A 17,555-nucleotide genomic window follows, 5' to 3' on the forward strand; every position below is an offset into this window, starting at 1 on the left:
CTGACCCTCCCCCACTCACGCTCTGTCTCTCTCTCTCAAAAATAAATAAACATTAAAAAAAAAAAACCCACACACACCTTTAAATTTGATAACAGATATAGTGGCAACTAAATCTGAGTTGTGAACTTTCTTTCTTCTTGTTCTTTCAAATATAGGGTGAGCATGGACAGTCTTGTGCCAAAATGCTTGTGAATCGAGCACTAGGCCGCTGGAGGCAGCGTATGCTTCGAGCAGATAATACTAGTGCTATAGTGATCTGCATTTCTCCAGGAGTGGACAGTCAGGGAAATTTCACCAATGAAGATGAGCTCTATCTGAACCTGACAGATAGTCCTTCCTATAATAGTCAAGAAACCTGCGTGATGACTCCTTCTCCATGTTCTACACCACCAGTCAAGGTATGTAATTCTCTTAAATGGTATTTAAGTTGTTCTGATAAACAGAATTTCTTTGGTTGGTTTCAGATTCTTCATAGAAAAGGATTTTGGATTTGAATGAGGTTCAAGAAAGTGATAGATCTTTGTCATGTAACTTATTGTCATTGATTCATCTTCACATCAGTGCTATTCTGAATGCTAGCTATGTGTACAGCACCTAATAGAAAGGTGATGTAGATGTAATAATATTCTAATGATCCTCTTCTAATACTATGAACATTTGTGTAAGCATTTAAAAGTTTGTGAAGTACTTTCATATATATTTCATTTGAACCTCATAACCCAAATAGGTAAATAGTGCAGTTGTTACTCAGTCTTACAGATAATAAGACTGAGAGATTAAACAGTTTGGATTAGATCGTACAGACTCAAGATTGAAGTGGACCTTAGGATATCAGACCTTAGAACTGGTTGCCTGATAACATGGATAAGAAACATTATTCCTCTTCTTACTCATGTTAATATTGAATGAGTTTAAGATAGGCTATGAAACAAATTTAAGTGGTACCATATTTCCTTTTTTTCTGATTTCATCCCAGTATTTTCCTACTAAAAATTAGTAGTATTGATAACTACTTTGTTATACTTGGGCCTTCTGAGAATGTGCTTTTTAGAAGACTGACCATTAAAATAGGAAATACAGTAGAATTTTATGTTATGTATTCGACAGTTTTTTAAGGTATTCAGAGCTACACAGTACAAAAAATTTGATTGATTTTGGTATTGTGATCCTATGCTCAGTACTTGGAAATTTACTTTTAGTGCTTTCTTTTACTTCACATACAGGTGGCAACTTAGTTTTCCTTGCATTGACTCTTCATTTAGAAACTGACAAATTAATATTTTGTACTTATATTCTTAGAAGAATTTCTTGTCAAAGCTTTCTTTTCTTTGAAAACTTTTGAATAATAATGCAGATTGAAACCTTTTAAAATCTCCTTTCTCTTTTTGAGAGTTGTGAAGGAGCTTATGTTCATTTGAGTATTTGTCTATTCCTCAGTTTGAATGTATTCATTACTTTCATGTTCCCTAATGTATTTATTTGTATTTGAATCACTGACCTTTAGGCAGAATAAAGAAGGAAGCATTCATTAGAATGGAGATAAAGGGTAAGGGGACATAGATTGTGATAGGAATAAATATTATTACCTTTTAAGTTAATTTATTTTGAAAGAGAGAGTGCAAACAGGCACGTGACCAAGTGGGGGAGGGGCAGAGAGGGGAAGAGGGAATCCCAGGCCCTCTCTGCACTGTCAGCGCAGAGCCCGATACAGGGCTCCAAGTCACGAACCATGAGATAATGACCTGAGCCAAAGTTGGACATTTACCCAAATGAGCCACCTGGGTGCCCCCAGGAATAAATAAATATTCTTAAAAAAATTTTTTTTCTTTAATGTTTATTTATTTTTGAGAGAAAGAGACAGTGTAAGCAGGGGAGGGGCAGAGAGAGAGAGGGAAACAGAGAATCTGAAGCAGGCTCCAGGTGCCGAGCTGTCAGCACAGAGCCCGACATGGGGCTAGAACCCACAAACCATGAGATCATGACCTGAGCTGAAGTCGGATGCTCAACTGACTGAGCCACCCAGGCATCCAAAATAAATACTCTCTTTTTTTTAATTTATTAATTTATTTATTGTTTAATTTATATCCAAGTTAGCATATAGTGCAACAATGATTTCAGGAGTACCCCATCCCACCTCCCACAACCCCTCCAACAACCCTCTGTTCTCTATATTTAAGAGTCTCTTATGGGGTGCCTATGTATACACCATATCTTCTTTATCCATTCATACACACACCATATCTTCTTTATCCACTCATCTGTCGATGGACATTTGGGCTCTTTCCATACTTTGGCTGTTGTCAATAGTGCTGTTGTAAACATCGGGGTGCATGTGCCCCTTCAAAACAGCATACCTGTATCCCTTGGGTAAATACGTAGTAGTGCAATTGCTGGGTTGTAGGGTAGTTCTATTTTAAATTTTTTGAGGAACCTCCATACTGTTTTCCAGAGTGGCTGCATCAGTTTGCATTCCCACCAGCAGTGCAAGAGATTTCTCTGCATCCTTGCCAACATCTGTTGTTGCCTGAGTTGTTAATGTTAGCCATTCTGACAGGTGTGAGGTGGTATCTCATTGTGGTTTTGATTTATATTTCCCTGATGATGAGTGATGTGAGCATTTTTTCATGTGTCAACCATGTGAATGTCTTCTTTGGAGAAGTGTTTATTCATGTCTTTTGCCCATCTCTTCACTGCATTTTGTTTTTTGGGTGTTGAGTTTGATAAGTTCTTTATAGATTTTGGACACTAACCCTTTATCTGATATGTCATTTGCAAATATCTTCTCCCATTCTGTCAGTTGCCTTTTAGTTTTGATAATTGTTTGCTTTGCTGTGCAGAAGCTTTTTATTTTGATGAGGTCCCAGTCGTTCATTTTTGCTTTTAATTCCCTTGCCTTTGGAGATGTGTCAAGCAAGAAGTTGCTATGGCCAAGGTCAAAGAGGTTTTTGCCTGCTTTCTCCTCAAGGATTTTGGTGGCTTCCTGTCTTACATTTAGGTCTTTCATCCATTTTGAGTTTCTTTTTGTTGTATGGTGTAAGAAAGTGATCCAGGTTCATTTTTCTGCATGTCGCTGTCCAGTTTTCCCAGCATCACTTGCTGAAGAGACTGTCTTTATTCCATTGGATATTCTTTCCTGCTTTGTCAAAGATTAGTTGGCCATACATTTGTGGGTCCTTTTTTGGGTTTTCTTTTCTGTTCCATTGATCTGAGTGTCTGTTCTTTTGCCAGTACCATACTGTCTTGATGATTATAGCTTTGTAATACATCTTGAAGTCTGGGATGGTGATGCCTCCAGCTTCGGTTTTCTTTTTTCAAGATTGCCTTGGCTATTTGGGGTCTTTTCTGGTTCCATATAAATTTTAGGATTGTTTGTTCTAGCTCTGTGAAGAATGCTGGTGTTGGGATTTTGATAGGGATTGCCAGAATAAATATTCTTAATATTGATTTCACATAAAAATTATTGCAGCCTGCTGATTGGCATTAGTAAAAATTGTACATATGTTTCAAAAATTATTTCTAGAATTTTAGAAATGATGATCTAGAGATATAAGGATCTAGGAAAATAATGATTCTAGAGAAATAATGATCTAATACTAAAATAAAGATAAGGAGATTTGTGTATACACTGACTTATATTTAGGCATAGTTACTTGTTAACCAATTGGCCCCACCCAAATAGAGGAAAATATTTGGAGCCATTCAGAATAATTAGTGTTGTTGGCTCTGACCTAACAAGTAAGTAAAGGCAAATTTCTTCCCAAGAAATTGTGTTTTATCTTAATTGGCAACCATAAGTACATTGTCTCTGATTTATTTCCTTGTTAAAATAATCCCATGTTTAGTAACATCTAGATAAATATAATGACATTTTGGGCAATTTGGTTTTTAAGACTTTCCCACATTTAAATTTAAGTCACAAAACAGATGAACATAAGGAAAGGGGAGCAAAAATAATATAAAAACAGGGAGGGGGACAAAATGTAAGAGACTCTTAAATATAGAGAACAAGCTGAGGATTACTGGAGGGATTATGGGGGGGGTGGGGTAAATGGGCAAGGGACATTAAGGAAGACATTTGTTGGGATGAGCACTGGATTCTACTTCCGAAATCATTATTGCACCATGTGCTAACTAACTTCTATGTAAATTAAAAATAAGGAAATAAAACAGACTGTCCAACATTTGGACTAGGCATTTGAGTGTAGGTTTATCTATCTATAGACATGTGAACTTGGGTATGGATTCTAAGGTATACCACTAGTTATATCTTTGTTTTGGAATAGATATGGTAGAAATACTTTGTTTAAGTGATATATTACTCTGGCACACATTTCTTTCTCTATCCTTTCTTTAGGGCAAAACTAAATTTACCTTTTTTTTTTTTTTTTTTTTTTTTTTTTTTTTTTTATAAGCCAAGAGCTATAGGAAGGAGGAATAGGGAAGGGAGTTGTTTCAGAAAATTAACATTTGGTTTCAGTTGAGTTCTCCACACAATTTTCAATTAGTTGTTTAATATTGTTGGATTGTAAGGTAGATGGAGCGAGGAAGTTGATCTCTGAAGTAGTGAAACTTGTAAAGTATGTATTTTTAGGAGGTAATCTCAATATCACATATGTTTTATGAACATGTAAAAAGGTCTAGTAAAACAACTAATTAATTTGGGATGAGTGTGAGAACTCTAAGCAGTTGCCTGTGCTGACAGATGCAACGTATTCCCACAGAATGCCAATAAAAAGAGAATGAAAAGGAAAAGTTCAAGGAGAAAGTGGGGGAAGAAAAGCCAGCACGCCTGTAGTGTCAGAATAATAATCTGTGAATTTAAAAAGACCCAGCACACCAGAAATTACAATAAATTGTGTTAAAATGTGTAACGTTGTTCTACAAACTGGAGCAGTATATTCTATTCCTGTCAATGGCTTGACTATTACCTTCTTTCTTAGGCCTGAATTAGTGATGTGATTGTTTGGTTAGTAGGAATCCTTCTGTCTGCCTTGTCTTTTTGTAAATCCTTTTTCTGTATTAAAGCAGGACAAACTCGAGGTCAATAATTTCTTATGAGTAGATACAGTTTTCTGTGATTATCCAGAACATGCTTGTGACCACAGTAGGCATTGGAATCAACTAATGCAGAAGGATAAACTCACCTACAACTCTTGTTGATATTATTGAAAGTCATATGTAAATATCCTGGAATGAAGACTGTTCCGTTGTCCTTTCTTGACAGTGGCACTTGGAAATAAGATTGCTGCCCAACATCTAGTCAGTGTTAAAACAGATAAGAACTGGGCTTTCAATAAACTATGCAATATAAAATAAATGAACCAATGACTGCAGAAGGAAAGAGTATTTTCTTAGTTAAAACAACAACGATAAAAACAGCAGTAATCTAATTGAGGCAGTACCGAATTAGGAACTAGGGTTTCTCATCTCCAGTCTCCATTTGACCTAAAGTCATTATATTTTGATTTGGTTTGATTGAAATGCTTTCAGATGGCTTAAATTTCCCTTTTTTTTAATTCTAGAAACATAAAGCATTCTTTTTAGAAGTATACTTTTATATAGCACTTTCTGAAAGGTGTTTATTTCTAAGGGATTTTATATCAGGAAAATAATATGTTTTCATTTACCCTTCTATAAAAGGGTTTACTTCTGAATATGTTAATATTTTAATAAACTTGATTTGATTTAAAAGAGGTAATGATTTGAGGGAAATGTTACATACCTGAAGGAGCCATAATATTTATGCTTAAACTCCATTTTTGAGAAACTATTAAGACAAGGATTTAAAATTTTTTTTTAATGTTTATTTTTGAGAGAGAGAGACAGAGCACGAGTAGAGGAGGGGCAGAGAGAGGGAGACATGGAATCTGAAGCAGGCTTCAGGCTCTAAGCTGTCAACACAGAGCCTGATGCAGAGCTTGAACCCACGAACTGTGAGATCGTGACCTGAGCTGAAGTTGGACACTCTACCGACTGAGCCACCCAGGTGCCCCAAGGATTTTATAAAATATTAGTGGTGTGGAAGATTTGGGTTTGATAGGAAAAATATCATCTACCAATGGGAAAAATATTCTGAGTGTATGTAGAGCACTATATCTGAAGGAGTAATGCATATCTGAATCACTTGTCAAACTTCTAAAAAACTATCTGAAAGTTTCCATATGATTTTCATTTGTTTCTTTGAGAGTTGCCCCATCCATGCTCTGTAGGTTCCCATATGTCCTGCTTTTCTCAAGTCACAGAACAGCCTCTAGTGTTTGGGAAATAGGTACAAAGCAACAATATGAGTTTGCATTATGACATTGTTGCTTTAATGTTACACTTTACATTATCTATACTACTAAATATTCAGAAATGAGAATATAGAAAAAAATGGGAAAGTAGGAAATAAACCAACCAAATTTGTCACTTACTCTAATGAAACTTCTTCATCTCCCCAATGGTTGAGTTGAATTCTAGAATAAATTATTTATTTGGCTTACTTTCTTGTTTTTCAGTCACTGGAGGAGGACCCATGGCCACGGCTGAACTCTAAGGACCATATACCTGCCCTTGTTCGTAGTAATGCCTTCTCAGAGAATTATTTAGAAGTCCCAACTGAGATAGCTCGAGGCAATGTCCAGGCGGCAGTCATACCCGCAAAAGATCCAGAGCCACTTGAAGAAAATTGCACTAAAGCCCTGACTTTAAGGATACATGATTCTTTGAATAATAGCCTGTCAGTTGGCCTTGCGCCTACCAATTCGACAAATACCATCATGGACCAAAAAAATTTAAAGATGTCAACTCCAGGTCAAATGAAAGCCCAAGAAGTTGAAAGAACCCCTCCAGCAAACTTTAAAAGGACATTAGAGGAATCCAACTCTGGTCCTCTTATGAAGAAGCATAGACGAAATTGTTTAAGTAGAAGTAGTGGTGCTCAGCCTGCAAGCCTCCCCACCACCTCACAGCGAAAGAACGCTGTTAAACTTACCATGCGACGCAGACTTAGGGGCCAGAAGAAAATTGGAAATCCTTTACTTCATCAGCACAGGAAAACTGTTTGTGTCTGCTGAAATGTGTCTGGAAAATGTTTTTTTCCCAAACTTAGGATATAAGAGGGCTTTTTGAAGTTGGTGCAGAACTTGAACTTTTTTTAGGGGGACAAAATAAAAATAGTATACAGTTTCACTTTTTGGAATTTGGCAGTTTTATCCTGGCCTTGTATTGTATTATAAATGTGAATTTTGTAGATGTTAGGGTATAAGTTGCTGTAAAATGTGTGTAAATTTGTATACTCCACACAAACTCAGTCTCTTATTCTGACACAGTAAATGTAACAACAGGGCTAAAATTTAAAAAAAATCAAAAGAATCTATTAGATTTTAGAAATACATTTAAACTTTTAAAAATGCTTATTAAGAAATTTGTATAAGTCACTTGTGATGAAAACTACACAACTTTTTAAAGTAAATTATTAAGCAAACTGGAAAAGTGATGTATTTTCATAGTGACCTGTGTTCCACTTAATGTTTCTTAGAGACAGCTAGTGTCTTTTAAAAATTATTTTTTATTTCTAATTTCATAATTCAGAACTAAATTTTTCATAGCAGAAGTGTTGAGCCATGCTTAAAGTAGCTTGGCATTAGTCTTCTTGTCCTAATAAAAAATACTATGCAGTATCTCTTATTTCATTAGCATTTTTGTAAAACATCAATCATCAGATATACTCCTCAAATCTTTGGAGTAGAAGGAGGTGTGTTTGCCTAAAAAGGTGCCCTTCTCAATCATCCCAGACATTCAGTGGCATTATTGGGTCTTAAAGTAGTTACCCTCTTCTCGTGTTTGCATAAAATATGTGAAGTTTTTCTTGCTATTTCAATAACGGATGGTGCTGCTAATTCCCAACATTTCTTAAATTATTTTATATATTGGACAGTTTTCATTGATTATATGGATATATGTTCATCTAATAAATCAGTGAACTGTTGATGTGCTGGAATTTTGTCGTTGGTTTAATGGTAGATATTAATTTTTTGTTGTGCTCTGATCATGCTTTAGAGCAACATTTTAAAAATACATGTTTATTTTTGCACTCTTGACTTTTTTTAATGTTTATTTATTTTGTGAGAGAGAGAGAGAGAGAGAGAGAGACCAAGCGTGAGCAGGAGAGGGCCAGGGAGAAAGGGAGACACAGAATTTGAAGCAGGCTCCAGGCTCTGAGCTGTCACACAGAGCCCGACGTGGTGCTTGAACTCATGAACCGTAGGGTCATGACCTGAGCCGAAGTCAGACGCTTATCTGACTGAACCATCCAGGTGCCCCCCCTCTTTTTTACATGTTTATTTAGCTCTTAACTTTTGGTTTTTTTAATGTTTATTTATTTTGAAGGAGAGACAGAGCATGAGCAGGGGAGAGGTAGAGAGAGGGGGAGATAGAGTGTGAAGCTGGGCTCCAGGCTCTGAGCTGTCAGCATAGAGCTGGACGCGGGGCTCTAACTCACAAGCCGTGAGATCATGACCTGAGCCCAAGTCAGATGCTTAACCAACTGAGCCACCCAGGCACCCCTTAGCTCTTGACTTTTTAATTTTATTTTAGAATACGTTGAAACAGGCTAAATATCCAACAATAGACTATGGTTAAGAATATGGTTAAGTCAGTTATGGCTTGTAACCATTTGATGAAATATTATGTCCCACTTAAAAGTGAGTAGAAGTATACTATACCTAAGAGTATGTCATTTTGGTATGAATTGTTCTCCAATAAGAAAACTTTTTAATTTATTAATTTAGAACAAGATATCTCATTAAGAGATTGAAGAGCTAATTCACGCATTCAACATCCACAATATGCTAGGAACTGCACAACCGGAAGCATGCCAGTTTTCAATAACAGGATTGAGAACCAGTGGTCCAGGTAAAACAGTAATTGTGGTTCTTAAAAAGGATTTTTAGTTACTGAAGAGTTTGCTTTTCCAATCTTTCCAAGACAGAGAGCTAGCAACTAATAGACACTTTAGAAGTCAATTTATTGTGAAGGGTTATTCCATCTTTTATTTATTTTTTTTGGGGGGGGGTTCCATCTTTTAGACCTGTGATACCATCTTAGCTGCACCAACTAGAAATTGAACCAATCTGAATGTATATTAAAGAAAATTCATTTAACTGCTTTTACTTTTTTTGCCAGTGATTGTAAATGTATCTACATGAAATTAAAATTTTCACTTGATTAGAGTAATGCATTATTGAATCTTGATTTTTCAAATCAGTTTTTTTTATGTTTATTTATTTGTGAGAGCGAGCGTGTGAGCGGGGAAAGAGAGAGGCAGACACAGAATCTGAAGCAGACTGCAGACTCTAAGCTGTCAGCACAGAGCCCAATGTGAGGCTTGAACTCACAAACTGCGAGATCATGACCTGAGCCAAAGTCGGACTCTTAACCGACTGAGCCACCCAGGTGCCCCTCAGATAAGTTTTTTAATGTAAAAACGTTACACATTTCTTTCCTAGATCACCTTTTTAGTGCAATGGAGTCCAATTCCATATAGTAGTAGCTATTTAATACTAGAAACATTTTTGTTTTATTTATTTATTTTTTTAATTTTTTTTTTCAACATTTATTTATTTTTGGGACAGAGAGAGACAGAGCATGAACGGGGGAGGGGCAGAGAGAGAGGGAGACACAGAATCGGAAACAGGCTCCAGGCTCCGAGCCATCAGCCCAGAGCCTGACGCGGGGCTCGAACTCACGGACCGTGAGATCGTGACCTGGCTGAAGTCGGACGCTTAACCGACTGGGCCACCCAGGCGCCCCAACATTTTTGTTTTAAGACACGACTACAAATGCTAAGATTAGCCCTTTTCTGTATGTGTTTCTAGGATTGTGTTTAGTCCTGTACTTTAAGGAGTTGAAGATGTTATGCAATCACAAGCAGTGTTTTAATGTTTCTACTTTGTTTTATTTTCTAAATTTATTTGCCTGTGTGACATAGATCAGTAGTATAGTACATTATGGAAAGTATATGATGTATGAGATGGTACATAAGAACTCCCACTTCGGTTCCCAAGGCAGCCAACATTTCCCCCTTTTTGTGTTGTTTTAGTGATAATCTATGCATAGCATGCAATACACATGCAACTTTACCTCTTAATCTTGAAAATTTTCTCTATCACTATTTCACAGAGCCTCCTCAGGTTTTAGTATTCTAATCTGTGGATATAAGTTTATTTAACAGTGCATTACCTATGTCCACTGAAAGGAAAACATTTCTTCCTTTACTCATACGATACTTATGACACCAGATGTGTGGGTTTTCCTTCACCAAGCAATTCTCTAATTTTCTGTAGATACCAGTTGGGTGTCCTACAATTCAGTTCAGTTCTGACACTTCCTAGGGTTATCATCAGATCCCACAAGTTAAGGGCTCAGTCTCACAAGACTGCCCCCACTCCAGAAACCAACTGCAAGTCCTAGGTTGTCACATATACTTCTAATCAACTGGCTGTAAATCCGTTTCCAGAAGCCCCTCAAGATTGATAATTTGCTGGAACAGCTCACAAGAATTTAGGGAAATGTTTACTGGTTTATTCTATAATAAAGGATACAGATGACAGCTAGATAAAGAGATGTATCAGGTGAGGTCCAGAATGGTCCCAAGCAGAGGAGCTTCTGACCATTGGCTTGGGGTGAACCTCTTTCAGCATGTGAGTGTATTCACCAACCTAGAAGCTCTGAACCTCATACTTCAGGGATTTTTGTGGAGGCTTCATCATTTAGGTGGTCAATTATTAATCTCGAGCCTCTTCCCTTCCAGGAAAAAAAAAAGGTGTGTGTGTAGTGAGCTCTCCAAGAAAGTTATCTCATTAGAACAAAAGCTGCTCCTACCAGGAAATTCCAAGGGATTTAGGAGCTGGTGTCAGGAATAGGAGTTAATGACCAAAGACAAAAGTTCCTAGTGACTTTATTACCTAAGAAATCACAAAGGTTTTACATACTCTAGCCAGGAGCCTGGGACAAAGGCCAAAATATGTGTTTCTTATTTTATCACAATATCACATCCACACACTGGTTCTTTTCAATATTTTGTAAAACATAATTATCCTGTTTCTCAAAGATTAAAATACGTATTATATATTGCTGCATAATAATACCTCAAAATTCAGCAGCCTAAAACAACAAAAAACATTATCTTCACAGTTAATGTTAGGGAACACAGTTAAGTGTTAGGGAACTGGGAATGATGAAGCTAGGTTACAGAATCATGTGGTTGCAGTCAAGATACCAATCATGGCGACAGTCATCCAAAGGCTTCACTAGCACTGTTGCACAGTGCTCACTTAACCTATCTGTTAGTAGGAGGCCTCAGTTACTGTCACATGTACGGCTTCTCACAACATGTTAGTTAACTCTTCCCCCGCCCCTGCCACCGCCATAGCAAATGATACCGGAAACAATGCAGAAGGCTCAATATCTTTTGTAACCTAACCTCAAAAAAATATACCAATTCTGTGTTTAATCTTTTTATTTTTATTTTTTCTATTAAAAGATTGAGATTTAATCATAATATTATAGAATGTTTTTCCTCCTCCACATCTTACCACCACACAACAGAGTATATCCAGTATAAACACAGAGCTGAAACTATAAAATTTAGACTTTCTCTGAGTAGTGCAAAGCCCCAAGTCAAGAGAGGACACAAAAATTAAGTGATAGGAATTTGAATTTATTGGCACCTCTGGCTACAGCCAACATTAAATAAATCTGACTCCCAGCCAAACTAACATAACCCTTCATGCTAGATGCATATTTACTCTAGTTCCTATTACTTAATGCATGTCTGGATTTTTTACAAGTTTTTCTTTAAATTCCACACAGTAACATACAGCGTAATATTCATTTCAGGTGTACAATTTAGTGATTCATCACTTACATATAATACCCAGTCCTCATTACCACAAGTGCCCTCCTTAACCTGTCAGACATTTAACACAACCCCACCCACTTGATCTCCAGTAACTTTCAGTTTCTCCTCTATAGATAAAAGTCTGTTTCCTAGTTTGACTCTCTCTCTCTCTGTCTTTTTACCTGTATGTTTCCCTGTTTTATTTCTTAAATACCATAAATGTGTGAAGTCACATGGTATTTGTCTTTCTCTGACTGAATTATTTTGCTTAGCATAATACTCTCTAGTTCCATCCCCACCATTGCAAATGGCAAGATTTCATTCTTTTTTATGGCAGAATAATATTCCGTTGTGTATATATACCACCTCTTCCTTATCTATTCATCAGTCAATGGACATTTGGGTTCTTTCCTTAATTTGGTTATTGTTTAGAATGCTGCTATAAACAATGGGATGCATGTGCATGTGATTCCCTTTGAATTAGTGTTTTTGTATCCTTGGGGTACAAAATACAAAGTAGTGCAATTGCAATTGTAGAGGAGTTCTATTTTTTTTTTTTTTAGTTTTTAAATTTACATCCAAATTAGTTAGCATAAAGTGCAACGATGATTTCAGGGGTAGATTCCTTAATGCCTCTTACCCATTTAACCCATCCCTCCTCCCACAGCCCCTCCAGTAACCCTCTGTTTGTTCTCTATATTGAAGAGTCTCTTCTGTTTTGTCCCCCTCCCTGTTTTTATATTATTTTTGCTTCCTTTCCCTTATGTTCATTCATCTGTACTGTGTCTTAAAGTCCTCATATGAGTGAAGTCATATGATATTTGTCTTTCTCTGACTAATTTTGCTTAGCATAATACCCTCTAGTTCCATCCATGTAGTTGCAAATGACAAGATTTCATTCTTTTTGATTCCCAAGTAATACTCCATTGTACAGATGTACCACACCTTCTTTACCCATTCATCAGTTGATAGACATTTGGGCTCTTTCCATACTTTGGCTATTGTTGATAGTGCTACTATAAACATGGGGGTGCATGTATCCCTTGGATAAATACCTAGAGGTGCAATTGCTGGGTTGTAGCATAGTTCTTTAAATTTTTGGAGGAACCTCCATACTGTTTTCCAGAGTGGCTGCACCAGTTTGCATTCCCACCAGCAATGCAAAAGAAATCCTCTTTCTCTGCATCCTCGCCAACATCTGTTGTTGCCTGAGTTGTTAATGTTAGCCATTCTGACAGGTGTGAGGTGTTATCTCATTGTGGTTTTGGTTTGTATTTCCCTGATGATGAGTGATGTGGAGCATTTTTTCATGTGTCGGTTGGCCATCTGGATGTCTTCCTTGGAGAAGTTTCTATTCATGCCTTTTGCCTGTTTCTTCACTGGATTATGTGTTGAGTTTGATAAGTTCTTTATAGATTTTGGACACTAACCCTTTATCTGTTATGTCATTTGCAAATATCTTCTCCCATTCTGTCAGTTGCCTTTTAGTTTTGCTGATTGTTTCCTTCGCCGTGCAGAAGCTTTTTATTTTGCTGAGGTCCCAATAGTGCATTTTTGCTTTTGTTTCCCTTGCCTCTGAAGACATGTTGAGTGAGAAGTTGCTGTGGCCAAGATCAAAGAGGTTTTTGCCTGCTTTCTCCTCAAGGATTTTGATGGCTTCCTGTCTTACATTGAGGTCTTTCATCCATTTTGAGTTTCTTTTTGTGTATGGTGTAAGAAAGTGATCCAGGTTCATTCTTCTGCATGTCACTGCTCAGTATTCCCAGCACCACTTGCTGAAGAGACTGTCTTTATTCCATTGGATATTCTTTCCTGCTTTGTCAAAGATTAGTTGGCCATACATTTGTGGGTCCATTTCTGGGTTCTCTATTCTGTTCCATTGATCTGTCTGTTTTTTGTGCCAATTTCTGTGTTTTATAAGTTGCACAGACCAAACTGGTAACAGTGTAGGAGGCAACTACACAGGGCACGAATATCAGCAGATGGGCATCATTAAAAGCCATCTTGGAGTCTAGCACAATCTAGAAGTTAAAAGCATTAATCATGTAAAATACAGGCTTTTTAGCATTGCTTTCATAAGCTGTGCACTAAGTTTGTTTTGGTCACATTAATGATGTTATTTTCATCTTCCAGATATCTGGAAGATAGTGCTTTAATGGAGGGAAGCATTTTAGTGGGCTTTTTTCTCTTGAATGTACTATGTCATAGAAAAGTTGAAAACTTAAACTTTGATCCTTGAGGCAAAATATTTTGGCTCTGTGAATGGTTGCATTACGGATTACAATATACAAACTTTGGTAGTCTACTTAAAGTCAGTATTTTACCACTTAAAGTACAATGTAGAAAATTTACCACTGTATTACCCTCTCCTCTATATGGTATAGTTGTCATATCTGTATATGTTGAAAACCCCATCATGTGGTATTGTAACTTTTGCTATCAAAAATCAAACATTTTAAAGAACTCAAGAGGAGAACGCTCTGTGATATTCATCCAGATATTTACCATCGCTATTCCTCTTTTTTCATTCCTGATATTCTAGGTTTCCTTCTAGTATTGTTTTCTGGTTTCTGATGAAAAAATCTGTAGTCATTCAAATTGTTCTGTGGGTAATGCATTGTTTTTCTCTGGCTGCTTTCAACAATTTTTCCTTTGTCTTCAGTTTTTAGTAGTACGATTATGAAGTGTCTGTACATGGATTCCTTCGAGGTTTTCTGCTTGGGGTTTGCTGAGCATCTTGAATCTGTAGGTTTATATCTTTCACCAAACTTGAGGAGGTTTACAACCATTTCCCCCCTTCCCCATTTTTGTTTTCAGCATCACATTCTTTTTCTTCTTTCTTTGAAACTCTTTGTTTTTCCTTTTGTTAGAACATTTGTTGTTATATTTTTGAGTTTGAAAATTTCCATTTGGTTCTTTATTTTATTTTATTTTTTCCATTTGGGTCTTCTTTGTATCTTTGCTGAGCTGTTCTGTTTTTTCATGCATGTCAAGGGTGTTCACAATTGCCCGTAGAAACTTTTTTTTTTTTTAAGTTTATGTATTTATTTAGAGAGAGGAAGAGAGCAAGCTGGGGAGGGGCAGAGAGAGAGGGGGGACAGAGGGGATCCAAAGCAGGCTCTGTGCTCCAGAGAGCTGGATACAGGTCTGGAACTCAGGAACCACGAGATCATGACCTAAGCTGAAACCAGGAGTTAGTCACTTAACTGACTGTGCCACCCAGGTGCCCCAGGAACATTTAAAAACATTTTTTTTTAATCTTTATTTATTTTTGAGAGACAGAGCATGAGTGGGGAGGGGCTGAGAGGAGACACAGAATCTGAAGCAGGCTCCATGCTCTGAGCTGTCAGCACAGAGCTCATCGTGGGGCTCAAACTCACAAAATGTGGGGTCATGACCTGCGCTGAAGTCAGAGGCTTAACCGACTGAGCCACCCAGGAGCCCCTCCAGAAACATTTTTATAGTACTGCTTTAAAGTGTTTGAAGGATAATTGTCATTTAGGTATTGGCATCTGTTGATTGTTTTTTCTCTGTGAGTTAAGATTTTCCTGGTTCTTTCAAAGTTCTCAAAGTCTTTGATATGCTAATTAGGACCAGATCCTTGCTATCTATAAGGTCCCTCTCCTGAGTTCCCCTCTTCCTACAGTCTCCATGGTACTTTCCCTACTCAGCATCTCCCCTTTTCAGTTTTTGTTTTTAAGTTTATTTTTATTTATTTTGAGAGAGATAGAGAACAAGCAGGGGAGGGGCAGAGAGAGAGGGAGACAGACAGAATTCAAAGCAGGCTCCACGCTGTCAGCACAGAGCCTAATGTGAGGCTCAAACCCACGAACTGTGAGATCATGATCTGAGCAGAGATGGAGTCCAACAGTTAACTGACTGAGGGAGCCCCTCCCACTACCTTTTTAAATATTTATTTTTGAGAGAGAGAGAGAGAGAGAGAGAGAGAGAGAGAGAGAGAGAGTGCAAGAGGGGGTGTGACAGAGAGAGAAGGAGACACAGAATCGAAAGCAGACTCCAGGTTCTGAACTGACAGCACAGAGCCCAACACAAGCCTTGATTTCACCAACCATGAGATCATGACTGAGCCACCCAAGTGTCCCTCCCCTTTTCAGTTCTCTGGGCAGAAAGCTGTGACTTTAGGAACTATGCACTTCTACCACTGTGCCTACATTTGGAGCTAAATGGCTTAACACCTTTGTGTCTTGGTACTCATCTATAAAATGTAGATAATAATACCACAATGCCTGGCCTATATAGCTAAATGTTACCTAATATTACTCTTATTAAATGTTTAGCCTCTCAAAACTATTAATACAGATTCGGTTTTCTCAGATTTTAAAGCAGTTTTTATTCAGGGTTATGTATATATGGGGAAGGCAAACTATGCCCTGGGCATCATTAAAATGGTTGATGAAACTAATTTTTGATCTTTGTAAATAGTTTTGGTTTTCAGTATCTTTTAATTATAAATACATGCTCCAGATTGCAGGATAAATCGTTGGGGTTCTGACATGTAATTTTTCCTGTTAGTTTTATGTTTCATAGTTTTATGGAGAATAGAAATGAAACAAATGATCCCTTCTGCTAAAGAGTTTCCATGTTTTCTAAGTAGACAATAGAATTATACATTAATCAACTAGAAGAGTTACAAAGTAGTACTAATGTATCAGAAATAAAGGGAAGCCATATTTAATGGTTTGCCTGAGACAGTCCTACTCTACCTTTTCTTGCAGGTGTGTGTGTGTAATTGTTAACAGACCCTCATTTCATGAAGGTTTTCTGGTTAGGATGATAAATGGTATAGATACTGGTTATTTTCAAGACAATGAAAGGAAAACAATCACCATGTCCTCAGAAAGTTTGCTGGGCCTCAGAATGAGCTAAATGAATCTAAACAAAGACTTAGAATTTTGAATAGAGATGTGGGAACATGCTGTTTTAGAAGCCACAGTTATGTCCTAATATGCAGGACAGATAAATGGCAGGCACTATTGCAATCAAATAGATATGAGGTGATATGACCTTTGTTGGTTTTACTCTTCTACAAAGTTTAGAATTCTACTTTTTAGGATATTACTATAAAAGGTAGTGTTCAAAAGTTTCAACCGAAAAAATGCACCAAAGAAAGTCTATATAGTGAGTAATTAATGTAGTTTTACCTCACAATTGGGGGATTTTAGAGAAATGTGATTTTAAATCTTTTTTTTTTTTTTCTTCAACGTTTATTTATTTTTGGGACAGAGAGAGACAGAGCATGAACGGGGGAGGGGCAGAGAGAGAGGGAGACACAGAATCGGAAACAGGCTCCAGGCTCTGAGCCATCAGCCCAGAGCCTGATGCGGGGCTCGAACTCACGGACCGGGAGATCGTGACCTGGCTGAAGTCGGACGCTTAACCGACTGCGCCACCCAGGCGCCCCGAGAAATGTGATTTTAAACAATAGCCTTTTTTTTTAAGAGCAGTTTTAGGTTCATGGCAAAATTAAGCAGAAAGTGCAGCTATCCCACATATGCCCTCTCCTAACTAGTTTCCTATCACTTTCTACTTATACAACACATGTATAGTATCCCTCGTTATCAAAATCCCCAGAGTGATACAATTGATCCTACATTTGATGATGGTTATTTTTTTTACCTGTTTGGTTTTTTTTCCTTTCACTTGACTAAAAACT

General features: G+C 37.3%; 1 protein-coding gene across 1 annotated transcript in view; it reads left to right on the forward strand.

The window, feature by feature from the left end:
* Nucleotides 1–7,971, forward strand: part of PPM1D (protein phosphatase, Mg2+/Mn2+ dependent 1D) — a 46,903-nt gene extending 38,932 nt beyond the window's left edge. The window contains exons 5-6 of the mRNA XM_047080911.1: nucleotides 156–398; nucleotides 6,498–7,971. Coding sequence (XP_046936867.1) covers nucleotides 156–398; nucleotides 6,498–7,055 — 801 coding nt within the window. The 3' untranslated portion in view covers nucleotides 7,056–7,971. The remainder of the gene's footprint in view (nucleotides 1–155; nucleotides 399–6,497) is intronic.
* The last annotated feature ends 9,584 nt before the right edge of the window (nucleotides 7,972–17,555 follow it).

This window comes from Lynx rufus, unplaced genomic scaffold (assembly GCF_022079265.1).
Source record: "Lynx rufus isolate CCGP_SWC_20201006 ecotype Redwood Valley unplaced genomic scaffold, mLynRuf1.p SCAF_18, whole genome shotgun sequence".
In the NCBI taxonomy this organism is placed as follows: domain Eukaryota; kingdom Metazoa; phylum Chordata; class Mammalia; order Carnivora; family Felidae; genus Lynx; species Lynx rufus.